A 26761-nucleotide genomic window follows, 5' to 3' on the forward strand; every position below is an offset into this window, starting at 1 on the left:
CGGCATCTACTTAACGGTCAGAATTTATCTGTTCGTCTTTTGTGATTTCGTCGGGATCAAAAATAAATATTCGCGGTTTAATGGAAAATTTGACTTTTATTTAACACAAATGTTATGGTATATTTCACCCACTAAATATTAGCCAATGACCATCAAAATTGGAAGGCTTTTGCTCAGCCTTAAACTCTAGCTCCATGCTAACTTCCGCGTCGATTGGTACATAATTGCGACCTGTAGAGCAACTACAAAATCAAAAAAATTACCAGTTTTCTGTCAATTACAACCCCTTAATTTTATGCAATCGTCTCCAAAAGCAATAGGCTTCTATTCTGGATCGGGCCATAATTGCGACCTATTGAGTGATTACAGATTAACATGGACAGACGGACAGACGGACAGACTGACAAACGAACATACATAGTAAGATCGACTCAGCTCGGCGAGATAGGAAGATTCATATATACTTTCCTATGTGGGAAACCAATATTTCGAGGTGTTACATAATTTTTGGCCCAATCAAACTTATAAAACCCCCACAACATGGTGTTGTACGGTACAAAAATCAACAAATGTGTACTCATTATAGTCAAAAAGAACTACTTATTTCGAGCGACATGCCCTTGTTAAAATAATGTGTTAGTAGTCAGTCCTCTAATGAGTATTTTTATACCCTCCACCATTCTATGGATGTTTGAGCTACTTTTTAAAATCAATGCAAAGAAATTTGATCCCTGTGAATGAATAAAAATCAAAAAAATATTTGCTTTACTTACGCCATGCAAATGTGTACAATTTTGCTGAGAACAACAAATAAAGGCCATATACTGCTCCCGAATGCAGGAATAGTTGTGCACCCAAATCTGGCCATCGGATCTTTGGTTTGTATTCTTCTGTTGCGATGGCATCTTTCGAATCTTTGGCTGATTTCTGGATTTCCTTATAGACGGCATTCTCCTCGCTATAGCCCAATGATGAGGAGGTGTTGCTGTTGTCGTTGGTGGTCGCCGTATCTTTGGTTGCTGTCTTACGATGAATAATACTGCTGTCGAGTGACTTCTCATTACCGTTACAATCGAATTGTGTGGGCGTTTGATTTGGTTTAAGATTACACGCTGCGGCATTTGGACATTGACTAGATGACGAACATGACGTTGTTGCTGTTGCTGCTGCTGTTGCAGTCCCTGATTTTGTATCACCGTTGGAGGTATCTGTGGCGGTTGTGGGCGTTGAAAGGCACATTGTGGGTGTGGAGGGGAAATCAATGAAGCAAGTGTTTTGTGTAGATAATGTGAGATCTATTGAACTATATTATGGTTGATGATTTGTTTTTTTTTTTTTAATCTGGAAAAGAAGGAAGACAGCATATTATAGTTTTTAATGGCAAATAATGGCAATAAATACAGGCAAAGGAAATATGAGTAACAATTGCGCATTTTTGAAACGAAATTTAAAATATTATCAGTAATTGCTATAAACTATTTCATTGGAATTCTGTTCAAATATTATCCGGTCATTGCCGATAACGAAAACACCTACTCTTTGCAGGTGTTCCCTTATCAGCATTATTTTCTTACAAAATTGTATTATCTATTGATGGGAACCAAACTAGTCCAATAAATCAGCCAGTCATATAAGCATAGATAACAGTGGGGAGGACAACTGCCCTTAAAAGTAAAAAAAAAAAAACAGTAAAGAAAGTTTTAAAGTCGGGCGGGCCGACTTTATGATACCCTACACCCTTTGCTAATTTAGTAGAGATCCACATAGCAATTAAAAGTTTTTATGGGAGAATTCAATCATACAGGCTATGATTATAATTATAATTTAAAGTTCAAAGGAATAAATATGCCGAAGCATTTGTATCTTTAAAATTCGGACTTGTGTTGCCCATTTGGTTCACAAATAATTTAAAATCGGATAAAAATATATATGGGAGCTACATCCAAATCTGAACCGATCTCGATAAAATTTGGCAAATATATTTCTGAGCAGTATTTGATATATTTACCTGAATATCGATGTTACGGAGTGCATATTACGGTTGTGGGTAACAAATATAACAAATCGGATGAACAATATATATGGAAGCTATAGCTATATCTGAACCGATCCTCACCAAATTTGACATTCTACCTTCTAGACTCAATTCGGTCGTATGTGCCAAATTCCATACTATTTAGACAAATATTAGACGTTTGGTGCACAATAAAAGGTAAATCGGACGAAGATATATATGGGAGCTATATCTAAATTTTGATCGATTATCTCCAATTTCAATAGGGTTCGTCCTTGGGCCAAACAAATGATTTGTGCAAAATTTCATCTGGATCGGACAATAAATGCGAACTGTACTTTGTTTACAAAAATACATGGACAGGCGGACGGACGGACATGCATAAATCGACTCAGAATGTGATTCTATGCAGATCATCAAAAGGAACTATGGGTCTATCTCGTTTCCTTTTGCCTGTTACAAACAAATGCACAAAGACATAATACCCTGACCACTTTGTGATGTAGGGTATAAAAATAGGAAGAGTTAGACGAACTGCCAATTCCATATATCAATTGATTTGGCCTTTTTTTTTTCAAATTTTGAAAATTACCATCGCAAAATTCTTGTGGAGGACTGTCAAACGTAGTTTTTTAAAAAGTCTTTGTTAAGGAATATCAAATTTACAAAACAATTAGGACCGATAATCGGTGCTTTATTCTTATATTAGTTATGTTTTCTGAGAGACGTTCAGAACAACTCGCACTTATTAGTTTCCTTGTGAATTTTCAGAATATTGTTTTTGAAAACAATGTTGCTACAATTTCGTGGTTTATAAGTCTTTCCTGAAGTCCTGTCTTAGTAAAAATCGATATTAGAAATGATTTTTGGGTACTTTTGTAACCACAGTTCAAGATCTATTTATAAATTCCTCTGAAGTGTTTTTTTAGCAACTAAATTTCAAATTTTAAAAGAAATCTATATTTAAATTAAAAAAAATAATTTATCATGAATTTCTTAACAACTAGCAAGTGCCCGCTTTTATTTTTTCATTTTTTCGTGCCCGTTTTTTCTTTTTCGATACGAATAATGGGAAGATGTTTGCCTTTTACACCATAAAGGCTTCAAAATCTTTCATTTTGAAGGATATTAGTAAAACCATGGCACAATGGACCCACCTCAAATTTTTCTATCCGAAAATATTTCAATGTAAACCCATATGTAAACCTTAGAAACCAATAGTGGCCTAAATTTTAAATTTCAGAATTTTACCTCTATCCCTTCACCAAATACCAAATTTAGTATAACTTAGTAGGCATATCCAAAAACAATCTACATCTCTCCATTTTGGACACCAAAAGTGAACCAAAGTTAGTACTACTTAGTACTTTTCGTACAATTTTAAAACTCATTCGGCAAATATTGAAAAATGAGCTCGGGGTAAAGCCATTGAAATTCCAAAAAGTGCAAGAACTTACACCGCAACAGAAAGGAAATAGACTCAAAAGAGCTAAAGAGTTGCTTCGCTTGGCCGAAAGTGGTGAACTGCCGAATTTGGTTTTCTCCGATGAGAAAACATTCGTTGTCCAGCAGTTTGTAAACAAACAAAATGATCGTGTTTACTTGCCAAGTGGTCAGCTGAAATGGTGCAACTTCGGTTGACCACTAGAACTCAAGTGCCGGTGATGGGGTGGGCCGCCATAACAGCTGATGGTCGATGGGCCGATAATCGACCGTGGCATCAGAATAAATGCCGAATATTATCGCGAACATATTCTGGAGGGTGTATTAAAGCCTTGGACACGCAAACATTTTAGCCGCAGACCTTGGACATTCCAACAGTTCTCAGCACCTTCGCACTCAGCACGCGCCACCTAAAAATGGTTACAAAATGAGGTTCCTCACTTTATTTCCAGCCCACAATGGCCACCAAAATCTCTGGATACCAATCCGTTGGACTATTGTGTCTGGAGTAATTTGGAAAGCGAGGTTGACATTTTAACAAATACCACAGCGTCTATCACCTCTAGCAAGCGCTTTGCCGGGAATGGGCGAAAATACCGCAGAGCAATATTCGGGCAGCGTGTGACGGTTTCATTGGCCATTTGAAGGCCATAATTCGTGCCTAAGGTGACCAATTCGAACAAATCTAAACTTATTCTAAAATTTGATGCTATTTCCGAAATTTTTTGCTTTCATTCAATATAATTTAAAAAAAGAGATAAAAATTATAGCGTTTGACTTTGTTGCAGTTTTTTATCTCGCCCTGTAATATTCATTTACTTCTGGCTAAACATTTTTCTAACAATTATTCCTATTGAATTGTAAATACGTTTTCGATTTTATTTATATTTTTTTCACATCCAAATATTTTTATCAGTATTAGATGAAGTGCAATAGTTTGGTCCATCTACATCGTGAATTTAAACATTTTCCAAAAATTATCACATATCGCATATAAAGTACAGGAAACAGTCAGACTTAGGTCAGACACGAAATGGAAAATTTTGGCCATAAAAGCTGAAAAGCTTGAATAATCATAGAGCAAGCCAATTTATATTTAAACAAAAAAATACAAAAAGATCTGTCGGCAAAATCGGCTGATACTTTTCAACTTGTTATTTATTAAAACCATGTAAACTTCGAAAACATTTCCCTTCACGTGTCTCCAAATCAGGACTCCAATCATGACCTTACAACAATTTATCTAAATGCCTGTGGTTTTCGTGTTCCATTGGTCAATCACGCAAAGCTGGTGGTGTGGGCTGAACCGCCCGCGTCAATTGTCCTCTAACAAATTTCATGCATTTAATAACTTACTTTATTATCTGGTTTTTGATCGGCCAACTTTAATTACTTCATGTTTATGTCCCTGTCTGTCTGTTCGCCTGTCAATTTGTCTGATTACCACACGAGATTGTGATAAATTACAGTAGCTGCCAGGATATAGAATTTCACATGTGTATGTGCGTTTTTGGAATTTTTTGATATAATGACATTTTTTCTCCAATTTTTTGATTGATAGTCAAATTTTAAACAAACCAAGTGATATGACGAACATCATTTTTATATAAACAAATAAACGATATTAACTTTTTAATACCGAGAGAATAGTAATTGCTGTCAGATTTTATTTTATGTCTCACCACCATGTCCATAAGTATGCATGTGTCTGTGTTCATAAAAATGTCTGGAGATAAAATTCGTCTAGATAAGCAGGTGTTCCCTTATCAGCGGGTTGTATTTTGTAGTTATTTTATTGTTATCAATTGATGAAAGGATTTAAAGTAACTAGTCCCATAAATCAACATTGTCATATAAACATAAAAATGACAGAGTGCAGGTGAACTTATTTGAGGTGGAAACAATGTGGAAATGCAGGCAATGGAGGTGACTAAGACGGTCAATAAATTTAATATACAGGGTGAGATGAAAAAAACTCCAACCAATTTCAGACTGCTGTCATTTCTAAGCCACTCGCCCAACAGCTGTTAAAATTATTCCAGTGACAGCTCATTATATTGTTTACAAGCATACAAGAGCAAGCAAAGTGAGAATTTTTCAGAAAAAAGGTTATTCGTGATGGTATCCAAGCGTGATAGAGGGGTTTCTTTATATTTGGCTGGAAAACCACAAGTGACTATCGTTAGAGCACTCCAGCATTTGAATGTGAATAAAACTTTTTTTGTGTCATACCATCGCGTAGACCGACGTCAAAGAAGGGGACGGAATAAAACAACAACATCAGCAGAAATGGCGGTTGGCGGTTGGCCACCAGAACTCAAGCGCCGGACACGGTGATGGTGTGGGCCGCCATAACAACCGATGGTCGCTCTCCGAAAATATTCTGGAGCGTTTATTAAAGCTCTGGGCACGCAAAAATTTAGGCCGCAGACCTTGGACATTCCAACAGGACTCAGCACCCAACAGGAGTAAGCACCCACCCAATAATGGTCACAAACTAGGGTTCCTCGCTTCATTTCCAACGCACAATGGCCACCAAAGTCTCCGGATACCAATCCGTTGGACTGTTGCACTAAAAAATACCAAAGTGTGGATCACCTCAAGAAAGCGCTTCGCCGGGAATGGGCCGAAATACCGCACAGCAACATTCGGGCAAACATCTTGGGCGCCATTTTCCAGGACTTCAAATAAATTACAACTCTTTTTCCCTAGTACGAAGTATTTTTAATATTGACATCATATCAAAGGAAAATTTTTCAAATTGCAAACCTTGGGCGCCAATCTGTGGGACTAGAGAAAATCATACCACATTCAAATTTTATTCCTCTCAATTACAAAGTATTTCGAATAATAAAACCTTAGAAATGGGTCAATATTAAAAGAATTCACGTGTTGGGCGACATTTTCCATAATTTCAAATAAATTACACCTCTTTTTCCTAGGGAGTATTTTTATACCCTCCACCTTGGAAAGGAGGGTATATTAACTTTGTCATTCCGTTTGTAACATCCTTAAATATTCGTCGTAGTCCCCATAATGTATATATATATTTATAATCAGCATAAAATTCTAAGTCGATTTAACGATGTCCGTCTGTCTTTCGGCTTTTGTATGTCCGTCCGTCTGTCTGTTGAAATCACGATACAGTCCACATTATTTGACGTAGAGCGTCAAAATTTAGCAGAATAATTTGTATTGAGTCTAGGATGGTTGGTATTGAAATGAGATATATCGGTCCACGTTTTGGTATAGTCTCCATATAACGGTACCTCCCGATATTCGGTATTTTGATGATTTATGCCACATTTTTTCACGGATTTGTCTGGTAATTGGTATTTGTAGGTCATAATGGGTCCTAGTTCGTGCGGCGAAACATTGTATTTATAGGTCCACGCTTTGGTATATATATATATTTTTTTTTTCATGGATTTGTTTAAAAATTTGTATTTGTTAGTCATAATGAATTATAGCTCCGGTGGCGAAATTTTGCATGTATAGGTCCACGCTTTGGTATAGCCCCCATATAACGGTACCTCCCGATATTCGGTATTTTGACGATTTTTCCCACATTTTTTCATGGATTTGTCTAAAAATTGGTATTTGTTAATTATAATGGATTCTAGCTCCGGTGTAGAAACTTTGCATGTATAGGTCTACGTTTTGGTACAGATCCCATATAACGATATTCGGTATTTTGACGATTTTTGCCACATTTTTTCATCGATTTGTCAAAAAATTGGTATTTGTTGGTCATAATGGGTTCTAGCTCCGGTGGCGAAACTTTGCATATATAGGTCCACGTTTTGGTATAGCTCCCATATAACGGTACCTCCCGATATTCGGTATTTTAATGATTTTTACATTTTTTCACGGATTTGTCTGAAAATTAGTATTTGTAGGGCATAATGTGCCCTAGTTCGTGCGGCGAAACATTGTATGTATAGGTCCCTGCTTTGGTATAGTCCCCATATAACGGTACCTCCCGATATTCGGTATTTTGATGATTTTTACCACATTTTTTCACGGATTTGTCTGAAAATTGGTATTTGTAGGTCATAGTGGGCTCTAGTCCCCTGCTTTGGTATAGTCCCCATATAACGGTACCTCCCGATATTCGGTATTTTGATGATTTTTACCACATTTTTTCATGGATTTGTCTGAAAATTGGTATTTGTAGGTCATAATGGGCTCTAGTTCGTACGCCGAAACATTTTATGTATAGGTCCCGCTTTGGTATAGCCATATAACGGTATCTTCCGATATTCGGTATTTTGATGGTTTTTGTCACATTTTATCACGGATTTGTCTAAAAATTGGAATTTGATGAGTTCTAGCTCCGTTGGCGAAATATTGTATGTATAGGTCCACGCTTTTGTATAGCCCTATATAACGGTACCTCCCGATATTCGGTATTTTGATGATTTTTGCCAAATTTGCCCACGAATATGTCTAAAAATTGGTATTTGTGGGTCATAATTGGTTCTAGTGTTTCCATTACCCTAAGGTGGAGGGTATTAAACTTAATTTTTTTACTTGTTAAATTGACATCATATCCAAATCACAAACATTGCACCATTCTGTGGGACTACAGAAAGTAATACCCCATTCAAATGTTTTTTTTTTCTTCTCAATTACAAAGTATTTCGAATAACCAAACCTCAGATATGGGTCAATATTAACACAATTCACGTGTTGTGCTCTTATCGCACTTATACATATATATATATATATATATATATATATGAACACTGTACATATTTACATTATGTATTGTGGGTTGGTATTTTCCTTTTACAATGACTCCGATATGACTAATTATAATTGCATTGTTTCTAGTGTTGTTGGCTAGTTGCCATTTGCTAATGTTACTATAATTACGCCTTTCAATAAACAAACTATATTCTCGTACTCTCGAACATAAAGGTGGGTCGTATCGAACGAATTTAGCAAAACCCCGTGGGGAACGAAAAATATCAAATCGCATGAAATATATATACTTGAGCTATACCTACTTTCTGAATCGATTTTGCTCCAAATGTAACTGTGTCGATTGGTCTATAATTTTGGCCTGTAGAGCAGCTACAAAATAAGCAATTTTTGGTCAGCCCCTACTATTATTGCGAACATCTCCAAATACAGCTTATTGTATTCAGTATTTTCTATTCTGACCCTACCCTTACCTCCATGCGTGAGGATCTGGATATTAATTGGACTTGTAGAGTGATTCCAGATATCGTTCATAGATGGTAGGTCTTTGGAGTTCTATGAGAAGAAGCTTATGTATGAGTAGAAGCTTTTGCTACATCATGTTACCTCATGTTAGAGGATATTCGCCCCAGCCTAACAATATGCCGATTTTTTCATGTTTTATCTACTACCAATTATTTCATAGGGGACTTTGATCGCAAATTGTATGACACAGCATTTTTACGAAATTTTATTAGATATCCTACACCAACACAAGCACATGTTTGAAATAAATACCCACGTTGAATCAATAACAAATTATGGACTCAAATGTTAATTAACACCAAAGGTTACAAATGTCTCCCAAAAAAAAAAAAAAAAAAAAACAGTCACATAAATACATACATATATTCACATACACACATACAAGTGTGTAAACATACCTCCAAAATATTTGTCATTCTACTGATGACACTTTCAAAACCCGAAAGTTTGCGTCACTTTGTTTTCTTTTTTTCAAATATTGATTGTAAACATAATGTGTTAGACATTCTTATCGCATGCAGACAGTTTGCAGCCCCTTTTTAAATTTCTTAGACTCATAAATTTTATTTGCAGATCAAAACATTTGCGAGAATTAGTGGCGAATGAAAAACAAACCCCGTGGAGTACTTTTCGCAAAATAAATAGTGCAGTGGGCACGAAACCAAAACTAAATGCAAAACGAAGTTGCAGATATTTATGAATATTTCGAAATGGCTAATATCAATAACATGAAGAGGGTATTTGAGGTAGAAATAGCTTCTATGAGTGTGTATAGAAGACCTTCTAGACAAAACTCTACAATGGGAGAATTGTTTAATTAAAAATCTCCTCTGTCAGGCAAACCTTCAAACGGCCAATGAAACCGTCACACGCTGCCCGAATGTTGCTCTGCGCTGTTTTGGCCCATCCCCAGCGAAGCGCTTGCTTGAGGCGAACGACACCTTGGTATTATTTAGGACCAACCTTGCTTTCCAAAATACTCCAGACACAATAGTCCAACGGATTGGTGTCTGGAAATAAAGCGAGGAACCTCATTTTGTAACCATTCTTGGTTGGCGCGTGCTGAGTGCGATGGAGCTGAGTCCTGTTGGTTTGACCAAGTTCTGCAGCCAAAATGTTTGCGTGCCCAAGGCTTAAATACACCCTCCAGAATATTTTCGCGATAATATTCGGAATTTATTCTGATGCCAGGTCGATTAATACGAGCGGAGAGCGACCATCGGCTGTTATGGCGACCCATACCATCACCATGGCCGGCGCTTGAGTTCTGGTGGCTAGCCGAAAGTGCACATTTTCAGCTGACAATGAGTGTTTTCTCATCGGAGAAATAGTGTTTTCTCAATAGAAATAGCTTCTATGAATGTGTATAGAAGACCTTCTAGACAAAACTCTACAATGGGAGAATTGTTTAATTAAAAATCTCCTCTGTCAGGCAAACCTTCAAACGGCCAATGAAACCGTCACACGCTGCCCGAATGTTGCTCTGCGCTGTTTTGGCCCATCCCCAGCGAAGCGCTTGCTTGAGGCGAACGACACCTTGGTATTATTTAGGACCAACCTTGCTTTCCAAAATACTCCAGACACAATAGTCCAACGGATTGGTGTCTGGAAATAAAGCGAGGAACCTCATTTTGTAACCATTCTTGGTTGGCGCGTGCTGAGTGCGATGGAGCTGAGTCCTGTTGGTTTGACCAAGTTCTGCAGCCAAAATGTTTGCGTGCCCAAGGCTTAAATACACCCTCCAGAATATTTTCGCGATAATATTCGGAATTTATTCTGATGCCAGGTCGATTAATACGAGCGGAGAGCGACCATCGGCTGTTATGGCGACCCATACCATCACCATGGCCGGCGCTTGAGTTCTGGTGGCTAGCCGAAAGTGCACATTTTCAGCTGACAATGAGTGTTTTCTCATCGGAGAAAACACTCATTGTCAGCTGAAAATGTGCTCATTCGGCAGTTCACAACTTGCGGCGAAGCGAAGCAACTCTTTAGCTCTCTTAAGTCTATTTTATTTCTGTTGCGGTGTAAGTTCTTGCACTTTTTGGAATTTCAATGGCTTTACCCCGAGCTCATATTTCAATATTTGCCGAATGGAATATTGCGATATGTTCAGCTCACGAGCCATTTTTTTGGCCACTGCGACGCGGGTTTTGATCATGTCGCTTCTATGCATTTCGAACCATTTCGTCTGATGTTGCTGTTTTCTTCCGTCCACTTCCTTGACGTCGGGCTACGCTACCAGTATCACGGCAACGAGCGATGGTACGAGACACAAATGATTTATTCACATTTAAATGTTGGAGTGCTCTAACGATATCCACTTGTGGTTTTCCAGCCAAATATAAAGAAATCACATCATTCCATCACAAATAACTTTTTTTCTGGAAAATTCTCACCAAAGTTCTTTTGTACACTTGTAAACAATATATTGAGCTGTCACTGGAATAATTTTAAGAGCTGTTGGACGAGTGGTTTAGAATTTCTAAGTTGGAAATGACAGCAGTCTGAAGTTGGTGGCACTTTTTTCATCTCACTCTCACTTTTTCAACGATTTTAAATGGCCAAGTCAAAAGTTAGGCTCTAAACTACTACAAAAAAATGACTACTTATTTGTTGCGACATTTGGTAACCCTATTTCTAATCAGTATTTTTGCTAGGGTGGCACTCGTACCTGTTCAAATTTCTGTTAGGAAACACCCCTTTAGTTCAGTTCGTTTGACCTTAATACCATTGTTTTATTGATTCCATTGTGAAACGTGCGTATGCAGTCGTTTTGAAATGATGATTTCAAATTACCTGTGGGTTCTGATAGTTTCAAAAAATTTATCGATTCGCTTTTTTTTTGTATTTTTATTTTTTACCGACATCACTACAATATTTATGAGTGCTGATAAAGTAGTTTTTTTTTGTGGTGTCAACAAAAGATAACAATTTACAACATTTCATTAGCTTCGGCGTACTGATATGTCTTTTGAAGTGTTTCCCCGCTCCCCCATCAAAATTCATTTGTTTTACAGCAGGCTGTCGTCCAGCCGGCCGGCTTCATAATTCAGGGAAATAATGAATGTGATTTTAGAACAAATAAGTGAATATAGATTTCGTAATCAAAGGAAGGCCAACGTGTTCATATACGTATTCAAGTGACTCAGATTTGATAATTTATCGATATGAAACAAATTTTATGGGAACTACATTCTAATAATACGTATAAGTTTGTGGTTACACACAGTTCGATAAGAATAGTTCTCCGAACTAGGTATGAACTGTTTGTGGAACTTGTAAAAAGAAAAATCTTATCGATTTGAAGTAATAACACCGAAGGATCATAACCACAAATATTTCAATTTTTTACAATCTTTCAGACCCCAACAAAGATATAACAAGTAACAAGTAAAAAAGCTGTATGTTCGGGGGGGTCGAACCTTGAATACCCTCCACCATTTGGAATTGGCAAATTTGGCAATTTTCAAAAAAAATTAAATCCGTTAAAAAATTCTGTTAAAATCTTAAAAATACCAAATGAAGCCCTTATATTAGGCTCTTAACGACGACGACGATAAACTATTACAATATTCAAATGCGAAACTTGAAAAAAAAAAAACAAAATTCCTTGAATAATGTAGTTAAAATCAAAATACCGAATATCGGACAAATCGCAGACAATTTTCTATCATAGCCTTTAGTATTTATTACGAACTTCAAATACCCAAATTTGAAACAATTCTGGTGTATAATGTCGCTAAAATCCTGAAAATACCGTATATAGGGAGATACAGTTATATGGGGGCTATACGAAGACGTGGACCTGCATAGACAATTTTCTGCCTTAGTCTGCAGTATCGATTACAAACTTCAAATACAAAACTTGAAACAATTCCGGTGAATAATGTCCCTAAATTCAACAAAGTACCAAATATCTGGAGGTACCGTTATATGACAATTTCTGCCTTAGGCTGTAGTACCAATTTTGAACTTCAAATACCAAATTTGAAACAATTCGGGTGAATAATGTCACTAAAATAATCAAAATACCGAACATAGGGAGGTACTGTTATATTGGGGCTATACGAAGAACTGAACCTGTATAAATAATTTTCGAACGAATTTACGAACTTCAAACAACCAAACTTGAAACAACTCCGGTGAGTAATGTTGCTAAAATCATAAAAACACCAAATATCGGGAAGTGGCGTTGTATGGAAGCTATACGAAGACGTGGACCTACATAAATAATTTTCTGTCATAAAATGTAGTTTCCATTACGTACTGTATATACCACATTTGAAACACCTCCGGTGAAAAATGTCCCCCAAACATCGTCAACATATCGAATATCGGGGGGTAACGTTGTATGTGGGCTATACGATATCGTGAACCTACATACACAATACTCTTCCAGGGGGTAAAGTACTCAGAAGGAACTACTTTTGTGGATTTTCATTTTTTTTTTCATTGAAAAAAATTCGGCTACAATCCAGACAGACGAACAGAATTGTATGCTGATCAAGAATATATAGACTTTGTTATATCTAAAATTATTATTTCGATGAGTTACAAATGGAATGACGAACTTAATATTCTTATGGAGAATGGAGTCTAGGGTGGTCTTTTTACTAATTTTACTGACCTAATGATTCAATATAATCTATTTGTTAAATGCAAACACAAATTTATTTCTTTAAGGAGAAAAAAAACCTAACGAATGAATGATTTCATAACTTAGAAAAATTTGTTCATTAATTGCGTTCAATAACAAAAATTTCACATACGATTCACATCATAAATTGACACTTAAGTGTTCCACAGAAAAATCTTCATTTGTTCATATGAATTTTGATAGGAAATGTAAATAAGAGTTACGTCATTGCAATTGAGGAATTGCTACACTGTGGAATATTCTTGTAAGGTAAGATCATAAATATCAAATATTGATGCAGATTATGTAACAGATTTGTCCTGATGTTAGTAGTGCACAAAATGGAAATTACACTGTGCGACAAAATTTTATGTCTAGGACTTATAGTCGAATTTTATGACTAATACTATTGTAGAGAGAGTTTATGTTTTGAAACAAGTAAAAAAGCAATAAGTTTGGCCGGGCCGAACTTTGAATGCCCTCCACCAATCGGAAGGAATTTTCAAATTCTCAAAAAAAAAATATCCATTGAAAAATAACGCATATATTGCTATAAAAGGGGCCTATATCATCCGACAGCTTTCAAAATTATTCCAGTGACAGCTCATTATATTGTGTACAAGCGTACAAAAGCATTTTTCGGGGTAAAGCCATTGAAATTCCAAAAAGTGCAAGAACTTACACCGCAACGGAAAGAAGATTGACTCAAAAGAGCTAAAAAGTTGATTCGCTTGGCCCAAAGTGGTGAACTGCCGAATTTGGTTTTCTCCGATAAGAAATCATTCGTTTTTCAGCTATTTGTAAACAAACAAAATTATCGTGTTTACATGCCAAAGAGGTCAGCTGAAAATGTGCACCTTTGGTTGGCGCCGGTCATGGTGATTGTGTAGGTCGCCATAACAGCCGATGGTCGCTCTTCGTTCGTATTAATCGGCCCTGACATCAGAATAAATTCCGAATATTATCGCGGAAATATTGTGGAGGGTGTATTAAAGCCTTGGCCACGCAAACATTTTGGCCATTCCAACAGGGCTCAGCTCCATCGCACTCAGCACGCGCCACCTAAGAATGGTTACAAAATGAGGTTCCTCGCTTCATATCCATCGCACAATGGTCACCAAAATCTCTGGATACCAATCCGTTGGACTATTGTGTCTGGAGCATTTTGGAAAGCAAGGTTGGAGTTAAAAAAAATACCATAGTGGTGATCACCTCAAGCAAGAGCTTCGCCGGGAATGGGCCAAAATGCCGCATAGCAACATTCGGGCAGCGAGTGACGGGGTTTCATTGGCCGTTTAAAGGCCATAATTCGTGCCAAAGGTGACCAATTCGAACAAATCTAAACTTATTCTAAAATTTGATCCTATTTCCGACATTTTTTGCTTTCATTCAATAAAATTTAATAAAAAATGTAAAAATTATAGCGTTTGACCTTGTTGCAGTTTGTCATTCCGTTTGTAACTCCTCGAAATGTCAGACCCAACAAAGTATATATATTTTTGATCAGCGTAAAATTCTAAGTCGGTTTAGCGATTTCTGTCTGTCCGTCTGTGGGAATCACCCTATCTTTCGAAGGAATTGAGATAGAAGGCTAAAATTTTGTCCACATGTTTATTTTTTCAGTAGGCAGTTTAAGGTCGTAAATGGGCCATGTAGGTTCTTGTTCTCATATAGCCCCCATATAACGGTACCTCCCGATATTCGGTATTTTGATGATTTTAGCGACATTATTCAACGGGATTGTTTCAAATTTGATATTTGAAGTTCGAAATGGATACTACAGTCTATGACAAAAAATTGTCTGTGCAGGTCCACGTCTTCGTATGGCCCCCATATAACAGCCCCACCCTATATTCGATATTTTGATTATTTTAGCGGCATTTTTAACCGGAATTGTTACATATTACGTATTTACAGTTCGTAATGGGAACTACAGTCTGTGACAGAAAACTGTCTATGCAGGTACAGGTCTTCGTACAGGCCTCATATATCAGTATCTCCCTATATTCGGTATTTTGACGATTTTTACCCACCGAAATTGTTTGAGAGATGTCGTATTTAATATATATATATATATATATATATGGAAGGTATTCAATGGATTCAATTGGATAGTTTAGTCAAAATTTGCTGTAAATTGGAAGTATGTACTCCCACTATGTACAAACATTTCTCGCCGAGGACTGTGCATATAAGTCCAAGGATATAGACCCCATATAATTGTTTATCCACATATTCGCTATTTTGATGATTTGTGTGACTCTTTTTCCAGAAATTATTTCAACTTTGGAGTTTGTAATGGGTTTATTATAGAAATTACCTATATAGGTCCACATTTTCGTGTAACTCACATATAACTTTAATCCCCCATTTTCGGTATCTTGGCGATTGTTGTCACACCTTTAAAATTTGGAATTTGGACTTCGCATTGGGTACTGATTCCTAGACAGAAATTTGCACATACAAGTTCAAGTCTTCGTGTAGCCGCAATATTCGGTATTTTGAGGATTTTAGCTACATTTTCAGCGGAATTATCTTAAAATTGGTGTATTTTGTAGGAAGCATCGACCTCGCTGGCAGATAACTGGTTATAGAGGTCCCCGTTTTCTTATAACCTCACAGATATGCTATTCCTGATGTTCAAAACTTGACTTTAAAAAATAATGTGTTTGAAAAAAAAAAATATCACCAAAATATACAACATTCGCAGTTATTAATCATTTTTTATGAAATCCGAAAAATACACTTTGGTTTATGATTTCCACTCGACATTTTCAGGTGTACTCTCCATTTTTATTTATGAATTGAATCACAATAGTTCCAGTTAATTCCACTGACTTAACACATAATCTTATCTAATCTATGGCAAAACCCATTTAAGAATATCACTAAAATGGATTATTGGACTATGAACAAAATGATTTATTTATAAAAATTGTTCACTATGTTCGAAATATTATTTTTGCCAAAAAAAACAAATAAAGACATTTAAAGGTCGTAACTCAAAGAGGGATGAACTGTTCTTAAATCCTTCGTTGCTTTTATCTGTTACTTTGTCAACGAGAAGGTCCCAATTCGAAGATGATTTTAAATTGGTATCCACTTTTGAAAGTATGTCTCTAAATGCTGACATCTAGTATTCGAGCGAATGTCGGGTACTGCCGTTATATGTGGGTCTATGCGAATACCTGGCCTGTATAGATAATTATCGGTCATAGGAGGCGAGACCTATTGCGAACTCAAGTATTAACATTAAACCATTCCTTTATAGTAATTGACTAAAACGTTCAAAATACCAAATATCAAGAGATACCGTATACCGAGAGATTTAGTTATAATTATTTATCCTTCTAAATGAAAAACTACTTTTTTATAAACCGAATTCAAGTAATTAAAGAAATTCGGACATCAAGTCACGTCCATAAAGCTTCCTATTTCCAAAGGCTTACTCATTTTCTCATCATTTTAATTGTTTTGTAGTTCCCCCTGGTCCCGCTAAAGCATTTGAAACACTTAAAACTTGGCAATAAAAATACATATATATAATATATATTTATGTATATATTTACATATAAAAACTTACATTTATGGATTTCTCACGAATTAAATATCAATGGCGATGAGGTGTGGCCGAGTAGAACGAAAGAAGGAACAAAAAACAATTTGAAATAACTTTATAAGTTTTCACAGTTCATGTGGTGTGGTGTGTAAACAAAATAAATTCAGGGAAATTCTATGTCAGGACACACGTTGTCTCGCGGGAAAACTAATGAACATATGAGCATGTATGTATGTCATGTATATACATGTTTCAGAACAACCCACGGAGGATAAATTCACAATAAATCATGTCAATTGTGACATGTTTGGAGTGGCGTTAAAAAGCTTAAGTTATGGATAATGGAGGGAAATACTCAATTAACTTGTGAAGTGTTTGTTATATAAGTTGGTAATTTAAAGGGGATGATGAATAGAAGCTCATTATAACTTGAGCTTATTCCCAACGAAATGAAGTAGGTTGATGAAATTTGACCAAGATTGAAAATGGGCCATATAGGTCCACGTTTAGGTATAGCCGCGTTATAACTACCGACAGATTTAAGGTTTTTTTGTGTGTGTTGTGTTTTTTGTATCACAATGCTAACCCGACTTTGCTGTAAATTTGTAGCATGTGTTCCTGTTATGTAAGAAACATCCTTGCATATAACTGTCAACATACGTTTAAGTATTGGTATAGAGGGTGAGATAAAAAAGTCAAACGCCATAATTTTTACATTTTTTTATTTTAAATTTTGAATGAAAAAAATGTCGGAAATAGCAAAAAATTTTAGAATAACTTTAGATTTCTACGAATTGGTTAACTTTAGCACGAATTATGACCTTCAAACGGCCAAAGAAACCGTCACACGCTGCCCGTATTTTGCTCTACGCTATTTTGATTCATTCCCGGTGAAGCACTTAATTGTGGAGATCGATCGACACTTTGGTATTTTTTCGTGCCAACCTTGCTTTCCAAAATACTTCAGACACAAAAGTCCAACGGATTGATATCCGGAGATTTTGGTGGCCATTGTGCGCTGGAAATGAAGCGAGGAACCTCATTTTGTAACCATTCTTGGGTGGCACATGCTGAGTGCGATTGTGCTGAATCCTGTTGGTATGTACACCCTCCAGAATATTTTCGCGATAATATTCGGCATTTGTTCTGATGCCACGGTCGATTATACGAGCGGAGAGCGACCATCGACTAGTATGGCGGCCCACACCATCATCATGGCTGGCGTTTGAGTTCTGGTGGCCAACTGTAAACACAACCATCGGAGAAAAGCAAATTCGACAGTCACCACTTTCGGCCAAGCGAAGCCACTCTTTAGCTCTTTCAAGTCTATTTTCTTTTTATTGCGGTGTTAGTTCTTGCACTTTTTGGAATTTGAACGGTTTACCCCGAGTTCGTTTTTCAATATTTGCTGAATAGAATAGCTCAGCTCACGAGGCGTTTTTCGACCACTGCGTAGCTGGTTTCGATCAAATCGCTTCTTTACTGTTCGAACCATTTCTGCTGATGTTCCTGTTTTCTTCCGACCACTTTCTTCGCATATGTCTGGTCGACGTTTTGGTATAGCCCTCATATAATGGTACATCTCTATTTTCGGTATTTTGGCGATTAAAGCGACACCGACACCGGAAATATTTCAAATTTGGTATTCCAAATTCGTAATGGATAGTAGAGCCTAAGACAGAAGAAAGTCTGTGCATGTCCACGCCTTCGTATAGCACCCATATAACAGTACCTCCCGATATTCCTTACTTCGATGATTTTAGCGACATTTTTCCCTGGAACTGTTTCATATGTCGTATTTGAAATTCGTAATGGGTACTACAGTCTGTGACAAAAAATTTCGTTTGCAGTCCCACGTGTTCGTATAATCCCCCATATAACGGTACCTACCGATATTCTATACTTTAATGATTTTAGCGACATTATTCGCTGGAACTGTTTCAAGTATCGTATTTGAAATTCGTAATGGGTACGACAGCCTGTGAAAAAAAATCGCTAGTATTCCCTCGTGTTCCTATAATCCCCATATTTCGGCCCGACCGATCTTAGCTGTTTTTTTTAGTTTTTCCCTACCGATCGAACACCATCACCTCTACGCACAATTTCCTATCTCCCCTGCTTGGGTCTTGTACCCATTAGAATCGTGGACATTTTAGCACTGGTCCCTTACTCCTTTGAATCTTAGTTATTCGGTTTCTAAAACAATGAAATTCTTGTTAAAATTTGATTAATTTCACCCAAAGGACAATCGCAATAAAGGACATGTGTGGCATGGTAATTATCATGAATGTTCACATGTATTATTTTGTATTTCAACATGTCCAACAATGTTATTGTGTACACATAAGAATCAAATATTAAACGAGGGTACACGTATGTATATAAAAATACAACTGTGGTTACAAACTGGGTTATCTGTAGCTGGGTTTGAAGAGGTAGAATTCTTTCTCTTCTGGGATTTGCAACACTCTTTTCTTGGACGCATTCAATTTATATTGATTTCTAAATACTCTTATCTAATAAAGATTGTTTTACCCCATTTTATAAATTTGTAAATTTACCCACCCCCCCCCACCAAAAAAAATAGGTTCCAAATTCCTCTCTTCATTTCTTAATCAATTTGTTGAAAACATAATCGAATATCATGGCCATTAACAAAATCGATTGGGCAATTTGTTATGAATGGCGATGATTGATTCTAATTGCTTAGAAATTTGATGATGTAATTCGCATTAGTGAACAATTGTTGTATTAAAACATTTTTGTTTTTTTTTAATTTATATGAAAGTAGAATACACACAGAACAAAATTGGTAAGGATGTTGAATATAATTATTCACTATACCTGCAATTTTTGGAAAAATGTTTCTCAATTCGGTAAAACTAATAAGTCTCTAAGGCGTATTGAAGGAAAAGGAAACTAATATGATGTTCTCTTTTGTAAAGAATAATGTTGGTAAAATTATAAAAATGACGAATATAGGGAGTTACCGATATTTAGGGGCTAAACGAAGACCTGGACCTGCATAGACAATTTTCAGGCTGTACTATCCATTACGAATTACAAATAGGAAATTTGATATAAGTCCGGTGAACAATGTCGCTAAAATCATCAAAATACCGAATATAGAGAGGTACAGTTATATAAGAATTATAACTAAACGTGGATCTATGTAGCCCATTTTTAATACCAAAAGGCCTGCAGACGAAACACGCATTTGAGTAAAAATTTATCAACCTACTTCAATCCGTTCGGAAGCTAGAGTGATTTCCACAGACGGTCATCGTTAAATCGACATAGAATTTTATGCTGATCAAGAATGTATATACTTTGTGGGGTGGTCTACAATGTATATTTCAAGGTGTTACAAATGTAATGACAAACTTAATATACCGACCATAATATGGTGAATGGTATAACGACTAATGGTGTGCGAACCTAAAATTCGACCAGTATGCCATTTTTATGCTTTTTATATACATTTCACATACAAAACTTCTCGAAATATACATTAAAATTAGGCCCGCGTTTCTCTACACTCCGCACACCTCAAATTTTCTGCCACTATAAGATTCAGTGTGGGAATAAAATATTCTGGCTCATTTCTGTTGGTGCAGTATTTTGGCGCCCAAGAGTAGACACATTGGAAAAAGGCTTTAAAAATACCGTTTAAGGACCTATTTCTTGCAATATATATTATAGTGCCTTAACATTTAACAAAACCCATTTATATTATTTTTCTCGTCCTACGTGTTAAAGAAGTCAGCCTCAGCCATATGGCAAGAGAGGTATATATCATTTGATACGGCCAAAAAGGGTCTAATCTCTTTGGACCAAATCCGTTTCAAGACATTTGGAGTCGATCTAGCGATGTCCGTCCGTCTATCAGGCTGGTGCGCACGAATCGTAATTGGTACATCGTAATATTACTATCAAACTTAGATCGAGTTCGAAATTTTTAAAAAATTATATTTTACTGCACAGAAAGAGAAAGGATAATCCGATTTTGCTGCAACATTAGAAATCCTAATATTTGAATCAGTGCTAGGTCAGGCGCGAAAATGGACAGTATCAGTCCACTCCTTCTGGTGCCTCCACACAAAGTGTAAACATTTTGAATAATAATAATAATAATAATAATAATAATAATAATAATAATAATAATAATAATAATAATAATAATAATAATAATAATAATAATAATAATAGTAATAATAGTAATAATAATAATAATAATAATAATAATAATAATAATAATAATAATAATAATAATAATAATAATAATAATAATAATAATAATAATAATAATAATAATAATAATAATAATAATAATAGTAATAATAATAATAATAATAATAATAATAATAATAATAATAATAAAAATAAAAGAATAAAACTCTTATAAAATGTGAAATAAGAGTGCGATAGTCTTCAAATTACACAGATCTCAATATTTTTATCAGCATTAGATCCGTTATAAAGATATTAGAGATCGGACCATTCCTTCTGGTATTTCTACCAACACAAGATGTGCTACGAAGATGGGATATATCGGTCCACTTCTTCTGGTACCTACCCACAAAGGGGCAAAGTTTTGAATATGCATGAAGCTCATAAAACGCAAAATTAATATCCTATTCCATTAAGACTCGATACATCTTAATATTTTTTATCAACACTAGATATGTTATAAAGATGCCGATCTATACCATCTTTATAACATGTCTATTGTTGATAAAAAATATTAACTTCTTACGATACCTCCTCCACAATGGGGTTAATTTTAGAATACCCATGAAGCTCATAAAACGCGAAATTAATATCCTATTGCATTCAGACTTGGTGCATCCCAATATTCTCATCAACTCAAGATCTGTTATAAAAATTGTAGAAATCAGACCATTTCGTCTGGCACCTCTCCCACATATGGTTCTAAATTTTTTAAAACCCAAACGCTCAAAGAAAATCGAAATAAGTATCCAACTCTTCAAATTTCACACATGCATACATTGTTGCTTACTCCCGATCTGAAGTCAAAATAATAATCGAATATTAGCTGAGGGTATACATCTGTCGGCAAAACCGCCCGATACATTTTAACTTGTTTTTGTTTGTGTCATGGCATTGCCTCATATGTGAGAATGTCCAATATTTTTTCGTATCCTAATTTTTAAGCACGATTTGTAAATAAAAACCTCCTTCAAAATTACTCAATACCAAAAATTACACATTTTAGATACTTAAAAATCCTTCGGCACTTTTTGCAATAGATTTGGCTTTTAGTATATCAGTAGTTATTAAACCCCTTAACACAAACTTTTAATATCCTTTTTGTCCTTTTGAACTGAAACCGGTATGAATTTATGTTTAATTAATTTATTTTATATCTTTTTTTGTAGAATTACATTGGTTCCATGAAAATCTAAATTTAAAAAAAATTAACAAAATTACCTTTCAATTTATCACTATTCTTTTCTTAATTTTTCCAAATGAATTTTTTTTTTTCACTTAATTTTTTATTAAACGAAACGAAATTTCATATTTTCATAAAATTTGAAATATTTATTTGTTTATTTGTTGATGTTATTCTTTATTATTGTAATTTATTTCATTAATTCTGTTTCACTTCCACTTAAATGCGACGACGACACATCTTTGAATGCGTCTTCACCAAATGAATTCTCTCAACCAACTGTCGATTTCAGAATTTATTTTTTTTTCTAAATGATTTTCCGTATTTGTTTGTATGTTATGTTTGACTTTGCGGGTTTATCTGAATGTATTTATGTGTGTGTGTGTAGGGGAATAGTTTCTTAACTGGATGGCTGTCAGACTGACTGTTTGACTGGACGTGTAGAGTAAAACTAAAGCGTTAAACTGAAAGAAATTCTAACTACCATCAACAAAAATCATTCAGACCGCCAAAGCGAATAACCAACGACGGACAATTGAGTTAATGTGTCACACGAACTCTATTAACAAACAACAACAACACCGACTTGTGTGTTTGTAAAAAACAATCAATTGGTCTATGGTCTAATCGTCAACATCACCATCATCATATGGGAGTATGGATGGAATACAGGGATGGAGTAAAATGGGCGCTAGGGAAAATTATTTATATTTAATTAAATTCACATTAAATTCTTCATACTTTATTAATTTTCATACACCAGCTCCCCCTCAACCGTTAATCACAAAAGTAGTCCTTCAACCGAGTTTCACACTTCTAGCTCCCTACAAATTACAAATTTTATTTCGCATTGTTCGCATTTTACACCCTCCACAATACTATAGAGGGTATATTAACTTTGTCATTCATTCGAAATACTCATGTCAAACTCATATATATTCTTGATCAGCGTAAAATTCTAAGTCGTTTTAGCGATGTCCGTCTATCTCTGTGTCTGTCTATCTGTCTGTTGTAATCACGCTATCTTTCGAACAAAATGAGACAGAAATCTAAAATTGTGCACACATCTGTATTTTGCTTGTAGGCAGGTTAATGGGTCATGTCAGTCCATGTTTTCGTATAGCTCCCATATAACGGTACGTCTTAATATTCGGTACTTTGATGATTTTAGCCACATAATAAATCGGAATTGTTTCAAATTTCATATTAGAGGATCTTAACGGCTACTACAATGTATTACAAAAAATTACTTATGCCGGTCCACGTCTTCGTATAGTCCACATTTTGAGACATTATTCAACGGAATTGTTTAAAATTTCGTATTTGAAGTTTGGAATCGGTACTACAGCCAATGACAAAAAATTATATACTTACTTACTTATTACTTATGCAGGTCCTAGTTTAGATGGTATTTTTGGACAATTTTTTTATATCCTCCACCATACTATGGAGGGTATATTAACTTTGTCATTCCGTTTGTAACTCCTCGGAATACTCATGTCAGACCCAAGAAAGTATATATATTCTTGATCAGCGTAAAATTCTAAGTCGATTTAGCGATGTCCGTCTGTCTGTCTGTCTGTTGTAATCACGCTATCTTTGGAATGAATTGAGATAGATGGCTAAAATTTTGCACACATGTTTATTTTTCCAGTAGGCAGGTTAAGTTCGTAAATGGGCCATGTAGGTCCACGTTTTCATATAGCCCCCATATAACGGTACCCCCCTATATTCGGTATTTTGATGATTTTAGCGACGTTATTCACCGGAATTGTTTCAAATTTGGTATTTGAAGTTCCAAGTGGATACTACACCCTAAGATAGAAAATTGTCTGTGCAAGTCTATGTCTTCGTATAGCCCCCATATAACGGTACCTCCCGATATTCGGTATTTTGATGATTTTAGCAACATTATTCACGGCAATTGTTTCAAATTTGGTATTTGAAGTTCCAAATGGATACTACACCCTAAGACAGAAAATTGTCCGTGCAGGTCCACGTCTTCGTATAGCCCCCATATAACGGTACCTCCTTATATTCGGTATTTTGATGATTTTAGCGACATTATTCACCGGAATTGTTTCAAAATTGGTATTTGAAGTTCGTTATGGAAACTACAGTCTGTGACAGAAAATTGTCGGTGCGGGTCCAGGTCTTCGTATAGGCCCCATATATCAGTGCCTCCCTATATTCGGTATTTTGACGATTTTTGGTACAATGCCCACCGAAATTGTTTGAGATGTGGTATTTGAAGTTCGTATAGGAACTGACGAACTTACCGCTTTTTAACTTGTTAATTTTCAAGTCCCTTCCAAATGTTGAGGGTATTAAAAGTTCCGACTTCGGTGAACTATAGTGATTTTTTTACTAGTTAGAGCCGGACTCTTGAAAATTGAAATGTGTACTAAAAGGTACTAGATTGAACTAAGTAAAGTAGAGCTAAATAAATTACAGGGTGAGATAAAAAACTACAACAAAGTCAAAGCAAAAAAATGTCGGAAATAGAATCAAATTTTAGAATAATTTAAGATTTGTTTGAATTTGTCAACTTTGGCACGAATTATGACTTTCAAACGGCCAATGAAACCATCACACGCCGCCCAAATGTTGGTCTGGGGTATTTTGGCCCATTCTCTAGACACAATAGTCCAACGCCTTGGTATCCGGAGATTTTGGTGGCCATTGTGCGCTGGAAATGAAGCGAGGAACCTGATTTTGTAACCATTCTTGGGTGGCGCATGCTAGTGCGATGGTGCTGAGTCCTGTTGGAATGTCCAAGGTCTGCAGCCAAAATGTTTGCGTACCCAAGGCTTTAATACACCCTCCAGGATATTTTCGCGATAATATTCTGATGTCACGGTCGATTAATACGAGCGAAGAGCGACCATCGGCTGTTATGGCGGCCCACACCATCACCATGGCGGGGCTTGAGTTCTGGTGGCCAACCGAAGGTGCACATTTTCAGTTGACCTCATTGGCAAGTAAACACGATCAGTTTGTTTTTTTTACAATCTGTTGGACAAAGAATGTTTTCTCATCGGGGAAAATCAAATCCGTCAGTTCGCCACTTTCAACCAAGGGAAGCTATTCTTTAGCTCTTTTGAGTATATTTTCTTCTTGTTTTTATTATGATTTTAGCATGTATATTTTTCTTGGAAATTCCAATGGATTTGACTGATGACATGTTATGTCAGAAATTATAAGGTGGCCTCGAAAAATTTATCAGGCAATATTGGCTTTTTTAGAAATATTTCTCCTGGGTTTCTATTTTGCTTTCCTGTACAATATCAATTTTAAATAAACAGACATAGACATTCATGTCATTACACGGTGTAAGAGTGTGACAAATTAGGTTTCTCAGAAGATTACACTTTAATAGGCTTATAAGGAACTATATAAGACATGAAATGCGGGATGAAGCTCAGCTAACCTCTTCGGGGAAGCACCCCTACTAGTAAAGGGCATGGTGTAATCGGCCATCCCCAACTTTGAACTTTTAAAAAGTACTCTAGAGTTGATTACAATCTTCCGGTGCTTTTCCAAACTGATTCCAACTTCATCCCTCAATCCGTCCCCGTTGAAATGTTTGTTCGCATACATTCGCAGCGCCACTACAATTCCAGAGTAGTTGTGAATGAGTAAGCCAACCAGCGAGCTAGCGAACCAGCCACCCAGTCAGCCGGCTGATACCAATCGGGGAAAAAACCATGCGCCCACTAACCGACTGAAAAAGTAAACATTGTACGTACGTATGCCGGATTGTGTGTAGGTATTTTTGTGTTTGCTTTTGTTTTCTTTGGTAGTGTTAGTTTGTTGATATTGTTTTTTTTTTTTTTTTGTTTTGTCTTTTGTTTTTTACTATTTTATTTGTTTAATATTTTGGTATTGTTCTTGTTTTTTTTATTTATTTTTTCGCTGTTGTTACTCCCAACCATGCAATAGCAATAATATTCAATGAGCAAAGTCATTGTCTTAGCGCCCCGGACCCAGTGTCATTGTTTACACAAGTCTAGTCGGAAGCACACACCAATAATAAGCTTTAATAACATTTTGATGTGGGTAAAAATGTAGGTTTTGGATTGCGATTGAAAGGATTCGAATAGTGAATAGTGGTATGGGTGGCAATTTTTGGGGGAAATCATGACATCGTTTTTTCAAGTTTTTTGAGATCTGTCATGTCAGATTTTTTTATATTTAAATAGATTTTTGTTTGTTATGAAAATAACCCTTTGCACTTTCGTCTGATTTATTTTGAATAAATAAAAGTCAAAACTATATCTTGTTCGAATTGAGGGTAGTTTTTAATAAAAGAAAGATAGAAAAATTTGCAACTTTATTAATATATATAAGATTTTGACTAGTAATGCTAATTATACCCTTCAACACTATGTGTTGGGGTATTATAAGTTTGATTGAGCCAAAAACTATGTACCACCTCAAAATATTGGTCCCCGACATAGG

At 35.8% G+C, this 26761-nt stretch overlaps 1 protein-coding gene across 1 annotated transcript in view; it reads right to left on the reverse strand.

Annotated features, from left to right (window-relative positions):
- LOC101887389 (acyl-CoA Delta-9 desaturase) overlaps positions 1 to 22749 on the reverse strand; it is a 36415-nt gene extending 13666 nt beyond the window's left edge. The window contains exons 1-2 of the mRNA XM_020035425.2: positions 22339 to 22749; positions 774 to 1341 (exon numbers count right to left, since the gene is read on the reverse strand). Of these exons, the coding sequence (XP_019890984.1) occupies positions 774 to 1239 (466 nt within the window). The 5' untranslated portion in view covers positions 1240 to 1341; positions 22339 to 22749. The remainder of the gene's footprint in view (positions 1 to 773; positions 1342 to 22338) is intronic.
- Between the last annotated feature and the right edge of the window lie 4012 nt (positions 22750 to 26761).

This window comes from Musca domestica, unplaced genomic scaffold (genome assembly GCF_030504385.1).
Source record: "Musca domestica strain aabys unplaced genomic scaffold, Musca_domestica.polishedcontigs.V.1.1 1, whole genome shotgun sequence".
Lineage (NCBI taxonomy): Eukaryota > Metazoa > Arthropoda > Insecta > Diptera > Muscidae > Musca > Musca domestica.